The sequence below is a fragment of the Carcharodon carcharias genome, chromosome 1 (genome assembly GCF_017639515.1).
Source record: "Carcharodon carcharias isolate sCarCar2 chromosome 1, sCarCar2.pri, whole genome shotgun sequence".
NCBI classification, from domain to species: Eukaryota; Metazoa; Chordata; class Chondrichthyes; order Lamniformes; family Lamnidae; genus Carcharodon; species Carcharodon carcharias.
Genome location: NC_054467.1, coordinates 273,276,273 through 273,293,373, shown reverse-complemented (window position 1 = coordinate 273,293,373; position 17,101 = coordinate 273,276,273). Strand labels below are relative to the sequence as shown.

At 52.6% G+C, this 17,101-nt stretch overlaps 1 protein-coding gene across 3 annotated transcripts in view; it reads right to left on the bottom strand.

Annotated features, from left to right (window-relative positions):
* The window catches only part of LOC121281698 (rho-related BTB domain-containing protein 2-like), a 443,351-nt gene that overhangs the window by 176,511 nt on the left and 249,739 nt on the right, over positions 1–17,101 (bottom strand). For all 3 annotated transcript variants that reach the window (XM_041194627.1, XM_041194631.1, XM_041194629.1), the window contains exon 2: positions 3,271–3,474. In XM_041194627.1, coding sequence (XP_041050561.1) covers positions 3,271–3,462 — 192 coding nt within the window. In that variant the 5' untranslated portion in view covers positions 3,463–3,474. The remainder of the gene's footprint in view (positions 1–3,270; positions 3,475–17,101) is intronic.

Below are 17,101 nucleotides of genomic sequence, written 5' to 3'. Positions count from 1 at the left end.
TTTCTGACGGGGTACTGGATAGTCATTCTTATGGTTTGAAGGTCCCCATTGTGTACAGTCTGTTTGGATCAGTGCACGGCTCTTTGGAGTTGCATCAGCCTTTGATCTTGTGCATTGCCGTTGCCAATGGTCCTTTCTGCCACATGCCTTGCAGAATTGATGGAAAGCTGGGAATTCCCTTGGTCTTGCAGAGAGCCACACCTTCCCCATGTCTTGCTAGTGACATGTCAGTAAGACATGGAAAAAAATCATAAACTATGTGAATTAAACTTTATTCTTTTTTGCTTATTTAAAAGTGAACTTTGCTGAACCAAAGATGACTGCCACAAGTCTCCTGATGCCTGGAATTGAAAGGTGACCACTAAGACATTATATGCATTGCATTGGAGACATGCCCTGACATGCTGCTTATGGAATCTCACATAGGATGTGGTGTTGTTGGCTAGCCCAGCATTTATTGCCCATCCCTGATTGCTCTTGAGAAGGTGGTGGTGAGCTGCCTTCTTTAGCCACTGCAGTCCATGTGGTGTAGGTATGCCACAGTGCTGTTAGTAAGGGAGCTTCAGGATTTTGACCCAGCGACATTGAAGGAACAGCGATATATTTCTAAGTCACGAAGGTGAGTGACTTGGAGGGGAACTTCCAGGTGGTGGTGTTCCCATCTATCTGCTGCCCTTGTCCTTCCAAATGGTAGTGGTCATGGGTTCGGAAAGTGCTATAGAAGGAGCCTTGGAGAATTGCTGCAGTGCATCTTGTAGATGGTACACACACTGCTGCTACTGTGCGTCAGTGGTGGAGGAAGCGAATGTTTGTGGATGTGGTGCCAATCAAGTGGGGCTGCTTTGTCCTGGATTGTGTCAAGCCTCTTGAGTGTTCTGGGAGCTGCACTCATCCAGGCAATTGGGAGTGTTCCATCAGACTCCTGACTTGTAGATGGTGGACAGGCTTTGGGGAGTCAGGAGGTGAATTACTCGACCCAGGATTCCCAGCCTCTGACCTTCTCTTGTAGCCACAATATTTATATGGCTAGTCCAGTTCAGTTTCTGGTCAATGGTAACCCCCCAGGATGTTGATAGTGGGGGATTCAGTGATGGTAATGCCATTGAACATCAAGGGGTGATGGTAGGATTCTCTCTTGTTGGAGATGGTCATTGCCTGACACTTGTGTGGTGCAAATGTTACTTGCCACTGCCTATGGTCCAGGTCTTGCTGCATTTGGACATGGACTGCTTCAGTATCTGAGGAGTTGCGAATGGTGCTGAACATTGTGCAATTATCAGCGAACATCCCCACTTCTGATGGATGGAAGATCATTGATGAAGCAACTGAAGATGGTTGGGTTGAGGACACTGCCCTGAGGAGCTCCTGCAGTTGAGATGACTGACCTCTAACAACCATCTTCCTTTGTGCTAGTTATGACTCCAACCGGCAGAGAGTTTTCCCCCGACTCCCATTGAGCCCAGTTTTGCTAGGGCTCCTTAATGCTACACTCAGTCAAATACAATCACTCTCACCTCACCCTTTTTTAATTGTCCACCACCATTCACAACTGGATGTGGCAGGACTGTAGAGCTTAGATCTGATCCGTTGGTTGTGGGATCTCTCAGCTCTGTCTATCATTTCCTGCTTATGATGTTTGGCACGCAGGTAGTCCAGTGTTATAGCATCACAAGGTTGACACTTCATTTTTAGGTATGCCTGGTGCTGTTCCTGGCATGCCCTCCTGCACTCTTCATTGAACCAGGATTGATGCCACGAGACTTCATGGGGTCCAGAGTCGATGTTGAGGACTCCCAGGGCAACTCCGACTGTATACCATTGCGGCGCCACCTCTTCTAGGTCTGTCCTGCCTGTGGGACAGGACATACCCATGGATGATGATGGTGGTGTCTGGGACATTATCTGTAAGGTATGATTCCGTGAGGATGACTGTGTCAGGCCGTTGCTCTCCCAATTTTGGCACTAGCCCCCAAATGTTAGTAAGGAGAACTTTGCAGGGCTGACAGGTTTGAGATTGCCTTTGTCATTTCCAGTGCCTAGGTTGATGCCGGGTGGTCCTTTCTTGGTTTCATTCCTTTTTGAGGCTTTGTAGCAGTTTGTTACAGCTGAGTGGCTTGCTAGGGTCACCCACATTGCTGTGGGTCTGGAGTCACATGTAGGCCAAACCAGGATATCAGGTTTCCTTCCCTAAAGGGAATTAGTGAACCAGCTGGGTTTTTACAACAATCAACAATATTTTCATGGTCGTCAATCAGACTTTTCATTCCAGGTTTTTTATTCAATTCAAATTCTACCATCTGCCATAGTGAGATTTGAACCCGGATCCCGGGGCTTTTCCCTGGGTCTCTGGATTACTAGCCGAGCAACAATACCACAATGTCATCGCCTCCCTTATGGTGGGAGCTTTCCGAAAATCTAAATGTACCACATCCACCAGTTCTCCCTTACCTATTCTGCTAGTTACATCATCAAAAAAGCTCCAAGTGCTTTGTTACACATGATTTCCCTTTCATAAATCCACGTTGACTCTGCCCAATTCTATCATTACTTTCTAAGTGTCCTCTAATAACATTCTTTATTACAGATTCTAGCATTTTCCCTACTACTAATGTCAGGCTAACAGGTTTGTAGTTCCCAGTTTTCTCTCTTGCTTCTTTTATAAATAGTAGGATGACATTTTCCACCCTCCAATCTGCAGGAACCATTTCAGAGACCAGATTTTCGACATATAAAGACCATTAGCTGCAGGTCCAGGGGAAGTTTATCAGGATACTTGGGAATTAGCAAGATCAGCAATGTGAAGAGATTGGAGAAACTGGAACTGTTCTCCTCAGGGCAGAGGAAGTTAACAGGAGACATTATAAATATGTTCAAGATTACAATGTTGATAGAAAAAGTAAGTAAAAACAGCTTCCCTTGTCAAGCTGGGTGGTGTTGAGAGGTTATAAATTTAACATAATCGGTAAAAGAACTCGAGGTGAAATGAGGAGAAATGGTGTCACAAGGAAGCGTGTTAAGATCTGGAACACGTTATTGGTAAGGTTGATGGAATCAGAATCCACAGAAACTTTCACAAGGCATTTGCAAAAGATGAATTTGTAGCATTACGGGGAGAAAGCTGGGGTGCAGCACTAATTGCGCGACTCTTTCAAAAAGTTGACACAGGTACATGGGGATGACTGGTCTCCTTCTATGTTGTGTGATGCTCTCACTATATGAACTACTACCTGGTTTGGTATGTTTACAGCATTCAGCAATGAAGATTCTTACCTCCTGACAGACTCGATATTGATCTATCGCCCAAACTGTGGGCACATGTGTAGCCAAAAGCTGGTATTGGGTCAGAGTGGCATTACAGGCTCTGGCACAAATCAGCCTGGTCTTCCCCACCGCATTGTCCCCCACCACCACACACTTGATTGTTTCCACATTTGGCCGCTCGTAGTCCACATCGATATCCATTGCTGCAAAAATCTGCAAACGATAGAGAGAGACATTCAGGCCAATGTCGAAACTGTCACTTTGCCCAAGGTAAGATCTCACCTTCCCACAGTCTGAGCTGCAATAAAGGGTCAACTCTTTGATTTTACATCGTACTCCATCCCACACTCACTAACTGGACTATCGCCTGCTTTCTGCTGATTGAATCAACAATAGGTCATTATCTAATCGACACATGGAGGGCAGCTGGATGGAATAAGACAGACCACGAGGAGTGAAAATATCGAACCAGAAAAAGCCACAGAACAAGAGAAAACACAAAGCACAATTGCAGGAGTAGAGAGAACGAGTGACTAACAAAGGAAGTGGAGCACAGAACAGGCTGAGAGTCGGGAGGAGAGAGTCGGGAGGAGAGAGTGGGGAATGGGGAGGACAGAGTGGAGAAGGGCAGGAGAGAGTGGGGAAAGGGGAGGAGAGAGTGAGGAAGAGAGTGTGTGGACAAGAGAAAAGGGAGGAGAAAGTGGGGAGGAGAGAGTGGGAGGAGGGAATGGGGGATGGAGAGAACGGGGAGGGTGGGCGATGGAGAGAACGGGGAGGGTGGGCGATGGAGAGAACGGGGAGGGTGGGGAACAGAGAACAGGGAGGAGAGAGTGGGGAAGAGAGGGCGGAGAAGAGGGCGGGGAGGAGAGAGTGGGAGAAGAGAATGGGGAGGAAAGAACGGGGAGGTTAGGGTGGGGAACGGAGAAAGCGGGGAGGAGAAAGCGGGGAGGAGAGAGTGGGGAGGAGAGAGTGGGGAGGAGAGAGTGGGGAGGAGAGAGTGGGGAGGAGAGAGTGGGGAGGAGAGAGTGGGGAGGAGAGAGTGGGGAGGAGAGAGTGGGGAGGAGAGAGTGGGGAGGAGAGAGTGGGGAGGAGAGAGTGGGGAGGAGAGAGTGGGGAGGAGAGAGTGGGGAGGAGAGAGTGGGGAGGAGAGAGTGGGGAGGAGAGAACAGGAAGGGTAGAGTGAGGAATGGAGAGAACGGGAGGGGAGAGTGGGGAGGAGAGATCGGAGAAGAGAAGGTGGAAGGAGAGAGTCAGAGCAGAGAGTGGGGCTGAGAAAGTGAGAAAAGAGTGGGAAGCAGACAGTGGAGAGGGGAAAGTGGGGAGGGGAGAGTGGGGAGGGGAGAGTGGGGGAGGGGAGAGTGGGGGAGGACAGAGTGGGGGAGGACAGAGTGGGGGAGGACAGAGTGGGGGAGGACAGAGTGGGGGAGGACAGAGTGGGGGAGGACAGAGTGGGGGAGGACAGAGTGGGGGAGGACAGAGTGGGGGAGGGGAGAGTGGGGAGGAGAGAGTGGGGAGGGGAGAGTGGGGAGGGGAGAGTGGGGAGGGGAGAGTGGGGAGGGGAGAGTGGGGGAGGACAGAGTGGGGAGGGGAGAGTGGGGAGGGGAGAGTGGGGGAGGGGAGAGTGGGGGAGGGGAGAGTGGGGGAGGGGAGAGTGGGGAGGGGAGAGTGGGGGAGGGGAGAGTGGGGAGGGGAGAGTGGGGAGGGAGAGTGGGGGAGGGAGAGTGGGGGAGGGAGAGTGGGGAGGGGAGAGTGGGGGAGGGAGAGTGGGGGAGGGAGAGTGGGGGAGGGGAGAGTAGGGAGGACAGAGTGGGGAGGGGAGAGTGGGGGAGGGGAGAGTGGGGAGGGGAGAGTGGGGGAGGGGAGAGTGGGGGAGGGGAGAGTGGGGGAGGGGAGAGTGGGGGAGGGGAGAGTGAGGGAGGGGAGAGTGGGGGAGGGGAGAGTGGGGGAGGGGAGAGTGGGGGAGGGGAGAGTGGGGGAGGGGAGAGTGGGGGAGGAAGAGTGGGGAGGGGAGAGTGGGGAGGGAGAGTGGGGAGGACAGAGTGGGGAGGACAGAGTGGGGAGGGGAGAGTGGGGAGGGGAGAGTGAGGGAGGGGAGAGTGAGGGAGGGGAGAGTGGGGTAGGGGAGAGTGAGGGAGGGGAGAGTGGGGGAGGGGAGAGTGAGGGAGGGGAGATTGGGGTAGGGGAGAGTGAGGGAGGGGAGAGTGGGGGAGGGAGAGTGGGGGAGGGAGAGTGGGGGAGGGAGAGTGGGGGAGGGGAGAGTGGGGAGGGGAGAGTGAGGGAGGGGAGAGTGGGGTAGGGGAGAGTGGGGGAGGGGAGAGTGAGGGAGGGGAGAGTGGGGTAGGGGAGAGTGAGGGAGGGGAGAGTGAGGGAGGGGAGAGTGGGGGAGGGGAGAGTGAGGGAGGGGAGAGTGAGGGAGGGGAGAGTAGGGAGGAGAGAGTAGGGAGGACAGAGTGGGGGAGGACAGAGTGGGGGAGGACAGAGTGGGGGAGGACAGAGTGGGGGAGGGGAGAGTGGGGGAGGGGAGAGTGGGGAGGGGAGAGAGTGGGGAGGGGAGAGAGTGGGGAGGGGAGAGTGGGGAGGGGAGAGTGGGGAGGGGAGAGTGGGGAGGGGAGAGAGTGGGGAGGGGAGAGAGTGGGGAGGGGAGAGTGGGGAGGGGAGAGTGGGGAGGGGAGAGTGGGGAGGGGAGAGTGGGGGAGGGGAGAGTGGGGAGGGGAGAGTGGGGAGGGGAGAGTGGGGAGGGGAGAGTGGGGAGGGGAGAGTGGGGAGGGGAGAGTGGGGAGGGGAGAGTGGGGAGGGGAGAGTGGGGAGGGGAGAGTGGGGAGGGGAGAGTGGGGAGAGGAGAGAGTGGGAGGAGAGAGTGGGAGGGGAGAGTGGGGAGAGGAGAGTGGGGAGGGGAGAGTGGGGGAGGGGAGAGTGGGGGAGGGGAGAGTGAGGGAGGGGAGAGTGGGGAGGGGAGAGTGGGGAGGGGAGAGTAGGGAGGGGAGAGTGGGGAGGGGAGAGAGTGGGGAGGGGAGAGTGGGGAGGGGAGAGTGGGGAGGGGAGAGTGGGGAGGGGAGAGTGGGGAGGGGAGAGTGGGGAGGGGAGAGTGGGGAGGGGAGAGTGGGGAGAGGAGAGTGGGGAGGGGAGAGTGGGGAGAGGAGAGTGGGGAGAGGAGAGAGTGGGAGGGGAGAGTGGGGAGGGGAGAGTGGGGAGAGGAGAGTGGGGAGAGGAGAGAGTGGGAGGGGAGAGTGGGGAGAGGAGAGAGTGGGAGGAGACAGTGGGGCTGAGAAAGTGAGTAGAGAGTGGAGAGGGGAGAATGGGGAATGGGGAGGAGAAAGTGGGGAGGAGAATGGGGAGGAGAGAGTGGGGAGGAGAGAATGAGAAGAGAGTGAAGAGAGTGGGGAGGAGGAAATGGGGAGGGAAGCGTGGGGAACAGGGAGGAGAGAATGAGGAGGAGAGAGTGGGGAGGGGAGAGTGGGGAGAGTTACCTGGACATATTCTTCTAGGAGGCAGTCACTCTACTTAGGATAAGCAGAACCTTGGGAAATATTGGTGGGAATAGTTTATCGACTAGCACCTGCCTCCTCCACCCTGACAATTAACAGGAGGGTATAAGTCACAAATTAAAGGCTCATATAATGCTAATGCAGTAACCATGGGAATTGCAATTTTCACAAAGACTGGGTAGATCAAATCTGCAATAATAGTGTGGAGGATGAATTCATGGAATGTATACTGTTAGTGTTCTAGGTCAATATGTTGAGGGACCATCTAGGGAATAAGCTATTTTGGTCATAAGAATGTAAGAATTAGAAGCAGGATTAGGCCATTCGGCCCCTCGAGTCAGCTCTGCCATTTGATAAGATCAAGGCTGACCTGATTGTGTCCTTAATTCCACTTTCCTGTTCCCCCTCCCCAACCCTCGTAACTCTTGATTCCCTTGCCAATCAAAAGTTAGATTCATGACCCTCTGAGGGAAAAATTTCTCTTTATCTCCGTTTTAAATGAGCGACCCGGTTATTTTTAACCAGTGACCTCTAGTTCTAGATTCTCCCACAAGAGGAAACATTCTCTCCACACCCACCCTGTCCAGTCCCCTCAGGATCTTATATGTTTCAATCAAATCGCCTCTCAATCCGCTGAACTCCAATAGATACAGGCCCAGCCTGTTCAACCTTTCCTCATAAAACAACCCCGTTATCCCAGCAATCAGTCCAGTGAATCTTTTCTGAACTGTTTCTAATGCAATGATAGCCTTTCTAAAATGAGATCAAAACTGTACACAGTAATCCAGGTGCAGTCTTACCAGCGCCCTGTATAACTGCAGTAAAACTCCCTTTTCTTTATTCATCCATGGGATGTGGGTGGCACTGGCAAGGCCAGCATTTGTTGCCCATCTCTAATTGCCCTTGAACTGAGTGGCTTGTTAGGCCATTTCACAGGACAGTTAAGGGTCACATGTAGACCAGGTAAGGACAGCAGATTTCCCTCCCTAAAGGGCATTAGTGAACCATTTCCCTCACAATAAACACCAACAGAATCTCTACTTCCTCTTGACAACTTTCCTGCCGATCTTTGTCCTAGTATTGTGAAGTAGTAAAGGGTGAATTAATAATCTCGGAGTAAAGAAAGCACCAGGGAAGAGAGACATTAACATGATAGAATGCTATATTCAGTTAGAAGGTGACTTAGTGATGTGTAAAACTGGGAGGTTAAATCCAAACAAGGCAAACGGTGCTGATATGAGGGGTTGGTCAGTTCAGATAGGCCGGGACACTCTACTAACATATTATAGTAGACATGGAAACATAGAAACTAGGAGCAGAAGTAGGCCTTTCAGCCCTTCACGTCTGCTCTGCCATTCAATATGATCATGGTTGCTCCTTTGTCTCAACCCCATATTCCTGCTTTCTCTCCATTAAAGCATCATTGGTGCCCCTAATATCCAAAAATTTATCAATTTCTTTCTTATAAATACTGTGACCCAGCCTCCACAGCCTCTGTGGTAGAGAATTCCACAGGTTGACCACCCTCTGAGTGAAGAAATATTTCCTCATCTCAGTCCTAAATGGCCTGCCCCGTATCCTGAGACTGTGGCTCCTGGTTCTAGACTCCCCAACCAGGGGAAATATCCTCCCTGCATCCAGTCTGTCTAACCCTGTAAGAATTTTATATTTCAATCAGATTCCCTCTCGTTCTTCTAAACTCTAGTGAATACAGACCCAATCAAACCAATCTCTCCTCATATATCAATCCTGCCATCCCCAGTATCAGCCTAATGAACTTTCACTGCACTCCCTCCATAGCAAGTATATCCTTTCTCAGATAGGGAGACCAAAACTGCACACACTACTCCAGCTGTGGTCTATGGTCTATAGACAAACAATGGTTAGCATTTAAAGTATTAATACATCATTTACATCATTTCTGTATATATTTCCTTAAGTCACACAAACTCCACAGGAAAAGTGCTCCAAACACAGTTAACAAGAAGAGTTAGTGATAGGTATCAAATTAAAGGAAGAGGTTTACAATGTTATCAAAAAGAACACACCTGAGCTTTGGGACAGTTTTAGAATTCAGCAAAGGAGGACCAGGAAAGTGATAAGGAATACAGAAAGAGAATATGTGAGTAAACGAAAGAGAACCAGTTTGTAAACATTTTGATGAGTCTGTAAACGGGAAGGGATTAGTAAAAGTTAACATTGGCCCATTAGAGACAGATTGAGATGGGGATAAGGAAATGGCTGAGATGTTAAACAAAGACTTTGTATCTGTCTTCACAGTCGATTCCAGAAAGAATGGGAAACCAAGGACCGATGAGAATAAGGAACTGAAAGCAATCAATACATAAAATCATCCAAAAGACATTAATGGGACTAAATGACAACAAATACCCCCATCCCAATCCCTGACTGCTAACCATCCTGGTCCGGGTCCCTCTCTCTCTCCTTCTGGGTCCCTGATTCTCTTGATCCTTGACTCTCCCAATCCCTGACACCCCCATCCCAATCCTTGAATCTCCTTATACCAGGCTCTCCCAATCCATGACACACTCAATCCCGAACACCGACTCTCCCAATTCCACTCTCCCATTCCGTATCATTGACTCTCTCATTCTGAATCTGACTCTCCCAATCCCTGATTCTCCCAATCCTTGACTCTCTCCCTATCCCTGGCCTTGCCAATCCTAATCCCTGCCTTTCCCTTTCCTAATGCCTGACCGTCCCAATCCCAGATGCCCCCAGCACAAAGCCAGCCTCTCCCAAACATTGACACTCCCTATCCCTGACTCTCCCGGTCCCTGACTCTCCCGATCCCTGACCCTCCCTGTCCCTAACTCTCCCAATCCTTGAGTCCCTCCCAATCCTTGACTCTCCCTGTCCCTGACTCTCCCAATCCTTGACTCCCTCCCAATCATTGACACTCCCTATCCCTAACTCTCCCAATCCTTGACTCCCTCCCAATCCTTGACTCTCCCTGTCCCTGACTCTCCCAATCCTTGACTCCCTCCCAATCATTGACACTCCCTATCCCTAACTCTCCCAATCCTTGAGTCCCTCCCAATCCTTGACTCTCCCTGTCCCTGACTCTCCCAATCCTTGACTCTCTCCCAATCTCTGACTCTCCCAATCCTTGACTCTCCCTATCCCTGACTCTCCCAGTCCTTGACTCCCTCCCGATCCCTGACTCTCCCTGTCCCTGACTCTCCCAATCCTTGACTCTCTCCCAATCTCTGACTCTCCCAATCCTTGACTCTCTCCCATTCCAACTCTCCTGATTCTAATCTGTCTCTCCCCATCCCAATCCGATTCCCCTATTCCCTGACTCCCCCAATCCCTGATTCTCCCAATCCCAATCCCTGACTCTCCCAATCACTGATTCCCCAATTCCTGACTCCCCAATTTGCAATCCCTGTCTCTCCCAATCCCTGTCTCTCCCAATCCCTGAGTCTCCCAATCCCTGACTCCCTCAATCCCAATCCCTGACTCCCTCAATCCCAATCCCTGACTCTCCCAATCTCTGACCCTCTCCCTATCATTGACTCTCACTCCCAGTCGGTCCATCGAACATGCTTCATTATTCAGTACTGATGACTGGCTGATCATGGACTTCAAATCCTCTTTCCCGTCCACTTCCCATATTCCTTGACTCCCTGAGAGATCAAAGTCTGTCTATCCCAGTCTTAAATGTTCAACGATGGAGCATCGACAACCCTTGGGTAGAGAATTCCAAAGATTCACAACCCTTTGAGTGAAGAAATTTCTCCCGGTCCTGGACCCTGATCCCAGACTCTCCTGAGTCCTGATCCCTGACTCGCCTGCTCCCAGATCCCTGCTCCCGGAATACCCTGATCCCAATCCCAGGCTCTCCTGATAACTGACTCTCCTGATTCCAGACTTTCCTGATCCCGGAATCTCCAGATTGAGGACTCTCCTGATCCTGGATTCCTGATCCTGGATTCTCCTGATCCTGGGCTCTCCTGATCCCAGACTCTCCTGATCCCAGACTCTCCTGATCCCAGACTCTCCTGATCCCAGACTCTCCTGGTCCTGGGCTCTCCTGATCCCAGGCTCTCCTGATCCCTCACACTCCTGATCTCAGACACTCCTGATCCCTCACTCTCCTCTTCTCAGACACTCCTGAGCCTAGATCCTATACTCTCCTGATCCCGCACTCTCCTGATCCCAGACTCTCCTGAGCCTGGATCCCAGACTCTCCTGATCCCTGATCTCTCACTCTCATGATCCCTGATCTCTCACTCTCATGATCCCTGATCCCAGATTCTCCTGATCCCTGATGCCTCACTCTCCTGATCCCTGATCCCAGATCCCAGACTCTCCTGATCCCTGATCCCAGACTCTCCTGATCCCTGACTCTCCTGATCTCTGACTCTCCTGATCCCCGATTCCAGACTCTCCTGATGCCTGATCCCAGACGCTCCTGATCCCTGATCCCAGACTCTCCTGATCCCAGACTCTCCTGATCCCTGGTCCCAGACTCTCCTGATCCCTGATCCCTCACTCTCCTGATCCCTGATCCCAGACTCTCCTGATCCCTGACGCTCCTGACTCTCCTGATCCCTGATCCCCGACTCTCCGGATCCCTGACCCCTCACTCTCCTGAACCCTTAATCCAGGCTCTCCTGATCCCTGATCCCAGACTCACCTGATCCATGATACCTGACTCTCCTGATCCCTGATTTCAGACTCCCCTGATCCCAGACTATCCTGATCCCTGATCCCAGACTATCCTGATCCCTGATCCCAGACACTCCTGATCCCTGATCCCAGACTCTCCTGAATCCTGATCCCAGACTCTCCTGAATCCTGATCCCAGACTCTCCTGAACCCTGATCCCAGACTCTGCTGATCCCTGATCCCAGACTCTCCTGATCCCTGAAACCTCACTCTCCTGATCCCTGATTCCAGACTCTCCTGATCCCTGATCCCTCACTCTCCTGAACCCTGATCCCAGACTCTCCGGATCTCTGACTCTCCTAATCCCTGATCCCTGATTCTCCTGATCCCTGATGCCTCACTCTCCTGATCCCTGATCCCAGACTCTCCTGATCCCTGATACCAGACTCTCCTGATCCCTGATTCTCCTGATCCCTCACTCTCCTGATCCCTGATCCCAGACTCTCCTGATCCCTCATCCCAGACTCTCCTGATCCCTCATCCCAGACTCTCCTGATCCCTCATCCAAGACTCTCTTGATCCCTGATCCCTCACTCTCCAGATCCCTATCCCAGACTCTCCTGATCCCTGACGCTCCTAATGCCTGATCCCAGACTCTCCTGATCCCTGATCCCATACTCTCCTGATCCCTGATCTCTCACTCTCCTGATCCCTGATCTCTCACTCTCCTGATCCCTGATCCCAGATTCTCCTGATCCCTGATCCCAGATTCTCCTGATCCCTGATGCCAGACGCTCCAGATGCCTGATCCCAGATGCTCCTGATTCCTGATCCCAGACTCTCCTGATCCCTCACTCTCCTGATCCCTGATCCCAGACACTCCTGATCCATGATGCTCCTGACTCACCTGATCCCTGATCCCTCACTCTCCTGATCCCTGATCCCTCACTCTCCTGATCTCTGACGCTCCTGACTCTCCTGATCCCTGATTCTCCTGATCCCTGATCCCAGACACTCCTGATCCCTGATACCAGACTCTCCTGAATCCTGATACCAGACTCTCCTGAATCCTGATACCAGACTCTCCTGAACCCTGATCCCAGACCATCTTGAACCCTGATCCCAGATTCTCCTGATCCCTCACTCTCCTGATCCCTGATGCCAGACTCTCCTGATCCCTGATGCCAGACTCTCCTGATCCCTGATGCCAGACTCTCCTGATCCCTGATGCCAGACTCTCCTGAACCTGATCCCAGACGCTCCTGATCCCTGATCCCTCACTCTCCTGATCCCAGACTCTCGTGATCCCTGACGCACCTGACTCTCCTGATCCCTCACTCTCCTGATCCCTCACTCTCCTGATCCCTCACTCTCCTGATCCCTCACTCTCCTGATCCCTGATCCCAGACTCTCCTGGTCCATGATAACTGACTCTCCTGATCCCTGATCCCTCGCTCTCCTGATCCCTCACTCTCCTGAACCCTTAATTCAGGCTCTCCTGATCCCTGATCCCAGACTCTCCTCATCCATGATACCTGACTCTCCTGATCCCTGATCCCAGACTCTCCTGATCCCTGATCCCAGACTCTCCTGATCCCGGATCCCAGACTCTCCTGAACCCTGATCCCAGACTCTCTTAATCCCTGATCCCTCACTCTACTGATCCCCGATCCCAGACTCTCCTGATCCTTGATGCCAGGCTCTTCTGATCCCAGATTCTCCTGATCCCTGATCCCAGACTATCCTGATCCCTGACTCTCCTGATCCCTGATTCCAGACACTCCTGATTCCTGATCCCTGACTCTCCTGATCCCTGACTCTCCTGATCCCTGACTCTCCTGATCCCTGATCCCAGACTCTCCTGATTCCTGACTCTCCTGATCCCTGATCCCAGGGTCTCTTGATCCCTGATCCCAGATGCTCCTGATCCCAGACACTCCTGATCCCTGATACCAGATTCTCCTGAACCCTGATCCCAGACCCTCCTGATCCCAGACCCTCCTGATCCCAGACCCTCCTGATCCCAGACCCTCCTGATCCCTGACACTCCTGATCCCTGATCCCAGACCCTCCTGATCCCTGACACTCCTGATCCCTGATCCCAGACTCTCCTGAACCCTGATACCAGACTCTCCTGAACCCTGATCCCTCACTCTCCTGATCCCTGATCCCTCACTCTCCTGATCCCTCATCCCTCACTCTCCTGATCCCTCATCCCTCACTCTCCTGATCCCTCATCCCTCACTCTCCTGATCCCTCATCCCTCACTCTCCTGATCCGTGATCCCACAATCTCCTGATCCCCGACCCCAGACTCTCCTGATCCCTGACTCTCCTGATCCCTGACTCTCCTGATCCCTGATCTCAGACTCTGTTGATCCCTGATGCTCCTGATCCCTGATGCTCCTGATCCCTGATCCCAGACTCTCCTGATCCCTGATCTCTGACTCTCCTGATCCCTGATCCCAGACTCCCCTGATCTCTAATCCCTGACTCTCCTGATCCCTGACTCTCCTGATCCCTGACTCTCCTGATCCCTGATCACAGACTCTCTTGATCCCTGATCACAGACTCTCTTGATCCCTGATCACAGACTCTCTTGATCCCTGATCTCTGACTCTCTTGATCCCTGATCTCTGACTCTCTTGATCCCTGACTCTCTTGATCCCTGACTCTCTTGATCCCTGACTCTCTTGATCCCTGACTCTTCTGATCCCTGACTCTCCTGATCCCTCATCCCAGACTCTCCTGATCCCTGATCCCAGACTCTCTTGATCCCTGATCCCAGACTCTGCTGATCCCTGACTCTCCTGATCCCAGGCTCTCCTGATCCCTAATCCCAGACTCTCCCGATCCCTGATTCTACTGATCCCTGATCCAGGACTCTGCTGATCCCTGACTCTCCTGATCCCTGATGCTCCTGATCCCAGATCCCAGACACTCCCGATCCCTGATCCCTGACTTGCTTGATCCCTGATACCAGACACTTGATCCCTGATCCCTGACTCTCCTGATCCCTCATCCCATACTCTCTTGATCCCTCAATCTCCTGATCCCTCATTCTCCTGATTCCTGATCCCAGACTCTCCTGATTCCTGATCCCTCACTCTCCTGATCCCTCAGTCTCCTGATCCCAGACTCTCCTGATCCCTGATCCCACACTCTCCTGATCCCTGACTCTCCTGATCCCTGACGCTCCTGACTCTCCTGATCCCTGATGCTCCTGACTCTCCTGATCCCAGACTCTCCTGATCCCAGACTCTCCTGATCCCTGACTCTCCTGATCCCTGACTCTCCTGATCCCTGACTCTCGTGATCCCTCACTCTCCTGAACCCCTAATCCAGGCTCTCCTGATCCCTGATCCCAGATTCTCCTGATCCATGATCCCAGACTCTCCTGATCCAAGGTACCTGACTCTCCTGATCCCTGATCCCAGACTCTCCTGATCCCTCACTCTCCTGATCCCTCACTCTCCTGAACCCTTAATCCAGGCCCTCCTGATCCCTGATCCCAAACTCTCCTGATCCCTGATCCCAGACCCTCCTGATCCCTGATTCTCCTGATCCCTGATCCCAAGCTCTCCTGATCCCAGACACTCCTGATCCCTGATACCAGATTCTCCTGAACCCTGACCCCAGACCCTCCTGTTCCCTGACTCTCCTTATCCCTGATCCCAGACTCTCCTGATCCCTCACTCTCCTGATCCCTCATCCCTCACTCTCCTGAACACTGATCCCAGACTCTCCTGATCCCTCACTCTCCTGATCTCTCATCCCAGACTCTCCTGAACACTGATACCAGACTCTCTTGATCCCTGATCCCTCACTCTCCTGATCCCTCATCCCTCACTCTCCTGATCCCTGATCCCACACTCTCCTGATCCCCAACATCAGACTCTCCTGATCCTTGATCCCAGACTCTCCAGATCTTTGATCCCAGATGCTCCTGATCCCTGATCCCAGACTCTCCTGATCCCTGATCCCTCACTCTCCTGAACCCTGATCCCAGACTCTCCTGATCCATGTCTCTCCTAATCCCTTATCCCTCACTCTCCTGATCCGTGTTCCCAGACTCTCTTGATCCCTGATGCCTCACTCTCCTGATCTCTGATCCCAGACTCTGCTGATCCCTGATCCCAGACTCTGCTGATCCCTGATCCCAGACTCTGCTGATCCCTGATCCCAGACTCTGCTGATCCCTGATCCCAGACTCTGCTGATCCCTGATCCCAGACTCTGCTGATCCCTGATCCCAGACTCTGCTGATCCCTGATCCTAGACTCTGCTGATCCCTGATCCCAGACTCTCCTGATCCCTCACTCTCCTGAACCCTTAATCCAGGCCCTCCTGATCCCTGATCCCAGACTCTCCTGATCCATGATACCTGACTCTCCTGATCCCTGATTCTCCTGATCCCTGATCCCAAGCTCTCCTGATCCCTGATACCAGATTCTCCTGAACCCTGACCCCAGACCCTCCTGTTCCCTGACTCTCCTTATCCCTGATCCCAGACTCTCCTGATCCCTCACTCTCCTGATCCCTCATCCCTCACTCTCCTGATCCCCAACATCAGACTCTCCTGATCCTTGATCCCAGACTCTCCAGATCTTTGATCCCAGATGCTCCTGATCCCTGATCCCAGACTCTCCTGATCCCTGATCCCTCACTCTCCTGAACCCTGATCCCAGACTCTCCTGATCCATGTCTCTCCTAATCCCTGATCCCTCACTCTCCTGATCCGTGTTCCCAGACTCTCCTGATCCCTGATGCCTCACTCTCCTGATCTCTGATCCCAGACTCTCCTAATCTCTGATCCCAGACTCTCCTGATCCCTGATCCCAGACTCTGCTGATCCCTGATCCCAGACTCTGCTGATCCCTGATCCTAGACTCTGCTGATCCCTGATCCTAGACTCTGCTGATCCCTGATCCCAGACTCTCCTGTTCCCTGATCCCAGACTCTCCTGATCCCAGACTCTCCTGATCCCAGACTCTCCTGATCCCAGACTCTCCTGATCCCAGACTCTCCTGATCCCTGACTCTCCTGATCCCTGACTCCCAGACTCTCCTGATCCCAGACTCTCCTGATCCCAGACTCTCCTGATCCCAGACTCTCCTGATCCCAGACTCTCCTGATCCCTGATGCTCCTGATCCCTGATCCCAGACTCTCCTGATCCCTGATCCCTCACTCTCCTGAACCCTGATCCCAGACTCTCCTGATCCATGTCTCTTCTAATCCCTGATCCCTCACTCTCCTGATCCGTGTTCCCAGACTCTCCTGATCCCTGATGCCTCACTCTCCTGATCTCTGATCCCAGACTCTCCTAATCTCTGATCCCAGACTCTGCTGATCCCTGATTCCAGACTCTGCTGATCCCTGATCCTAGACTCTCCTGATCCCTGATCCCAGACTCTCCTGATCCCTGATCCCAGACTCTCCTGATCCCAGACTCTCCTGATCCCAGACTCTCCTGATCCCAGACTCTCCTGATCCCTGACTCTCCTGATCCCTGACTCTCCTGATCCCTGATCCCTGACTCTCCTGATCCCTGATCCCTGACTCTCCTGATCCCTGATCCCTGACTCTCCTGATCCCTGATCCCAGACTCTGCTGATCCCTGATCCCAGACTCTCCTGATCCCTGATCCCAGACTCTCCTGATGCCAGACTCTCCTGATCCCAGACTCTCCTGATCCCTGACTCTCCTGATCCCTGACTCTCC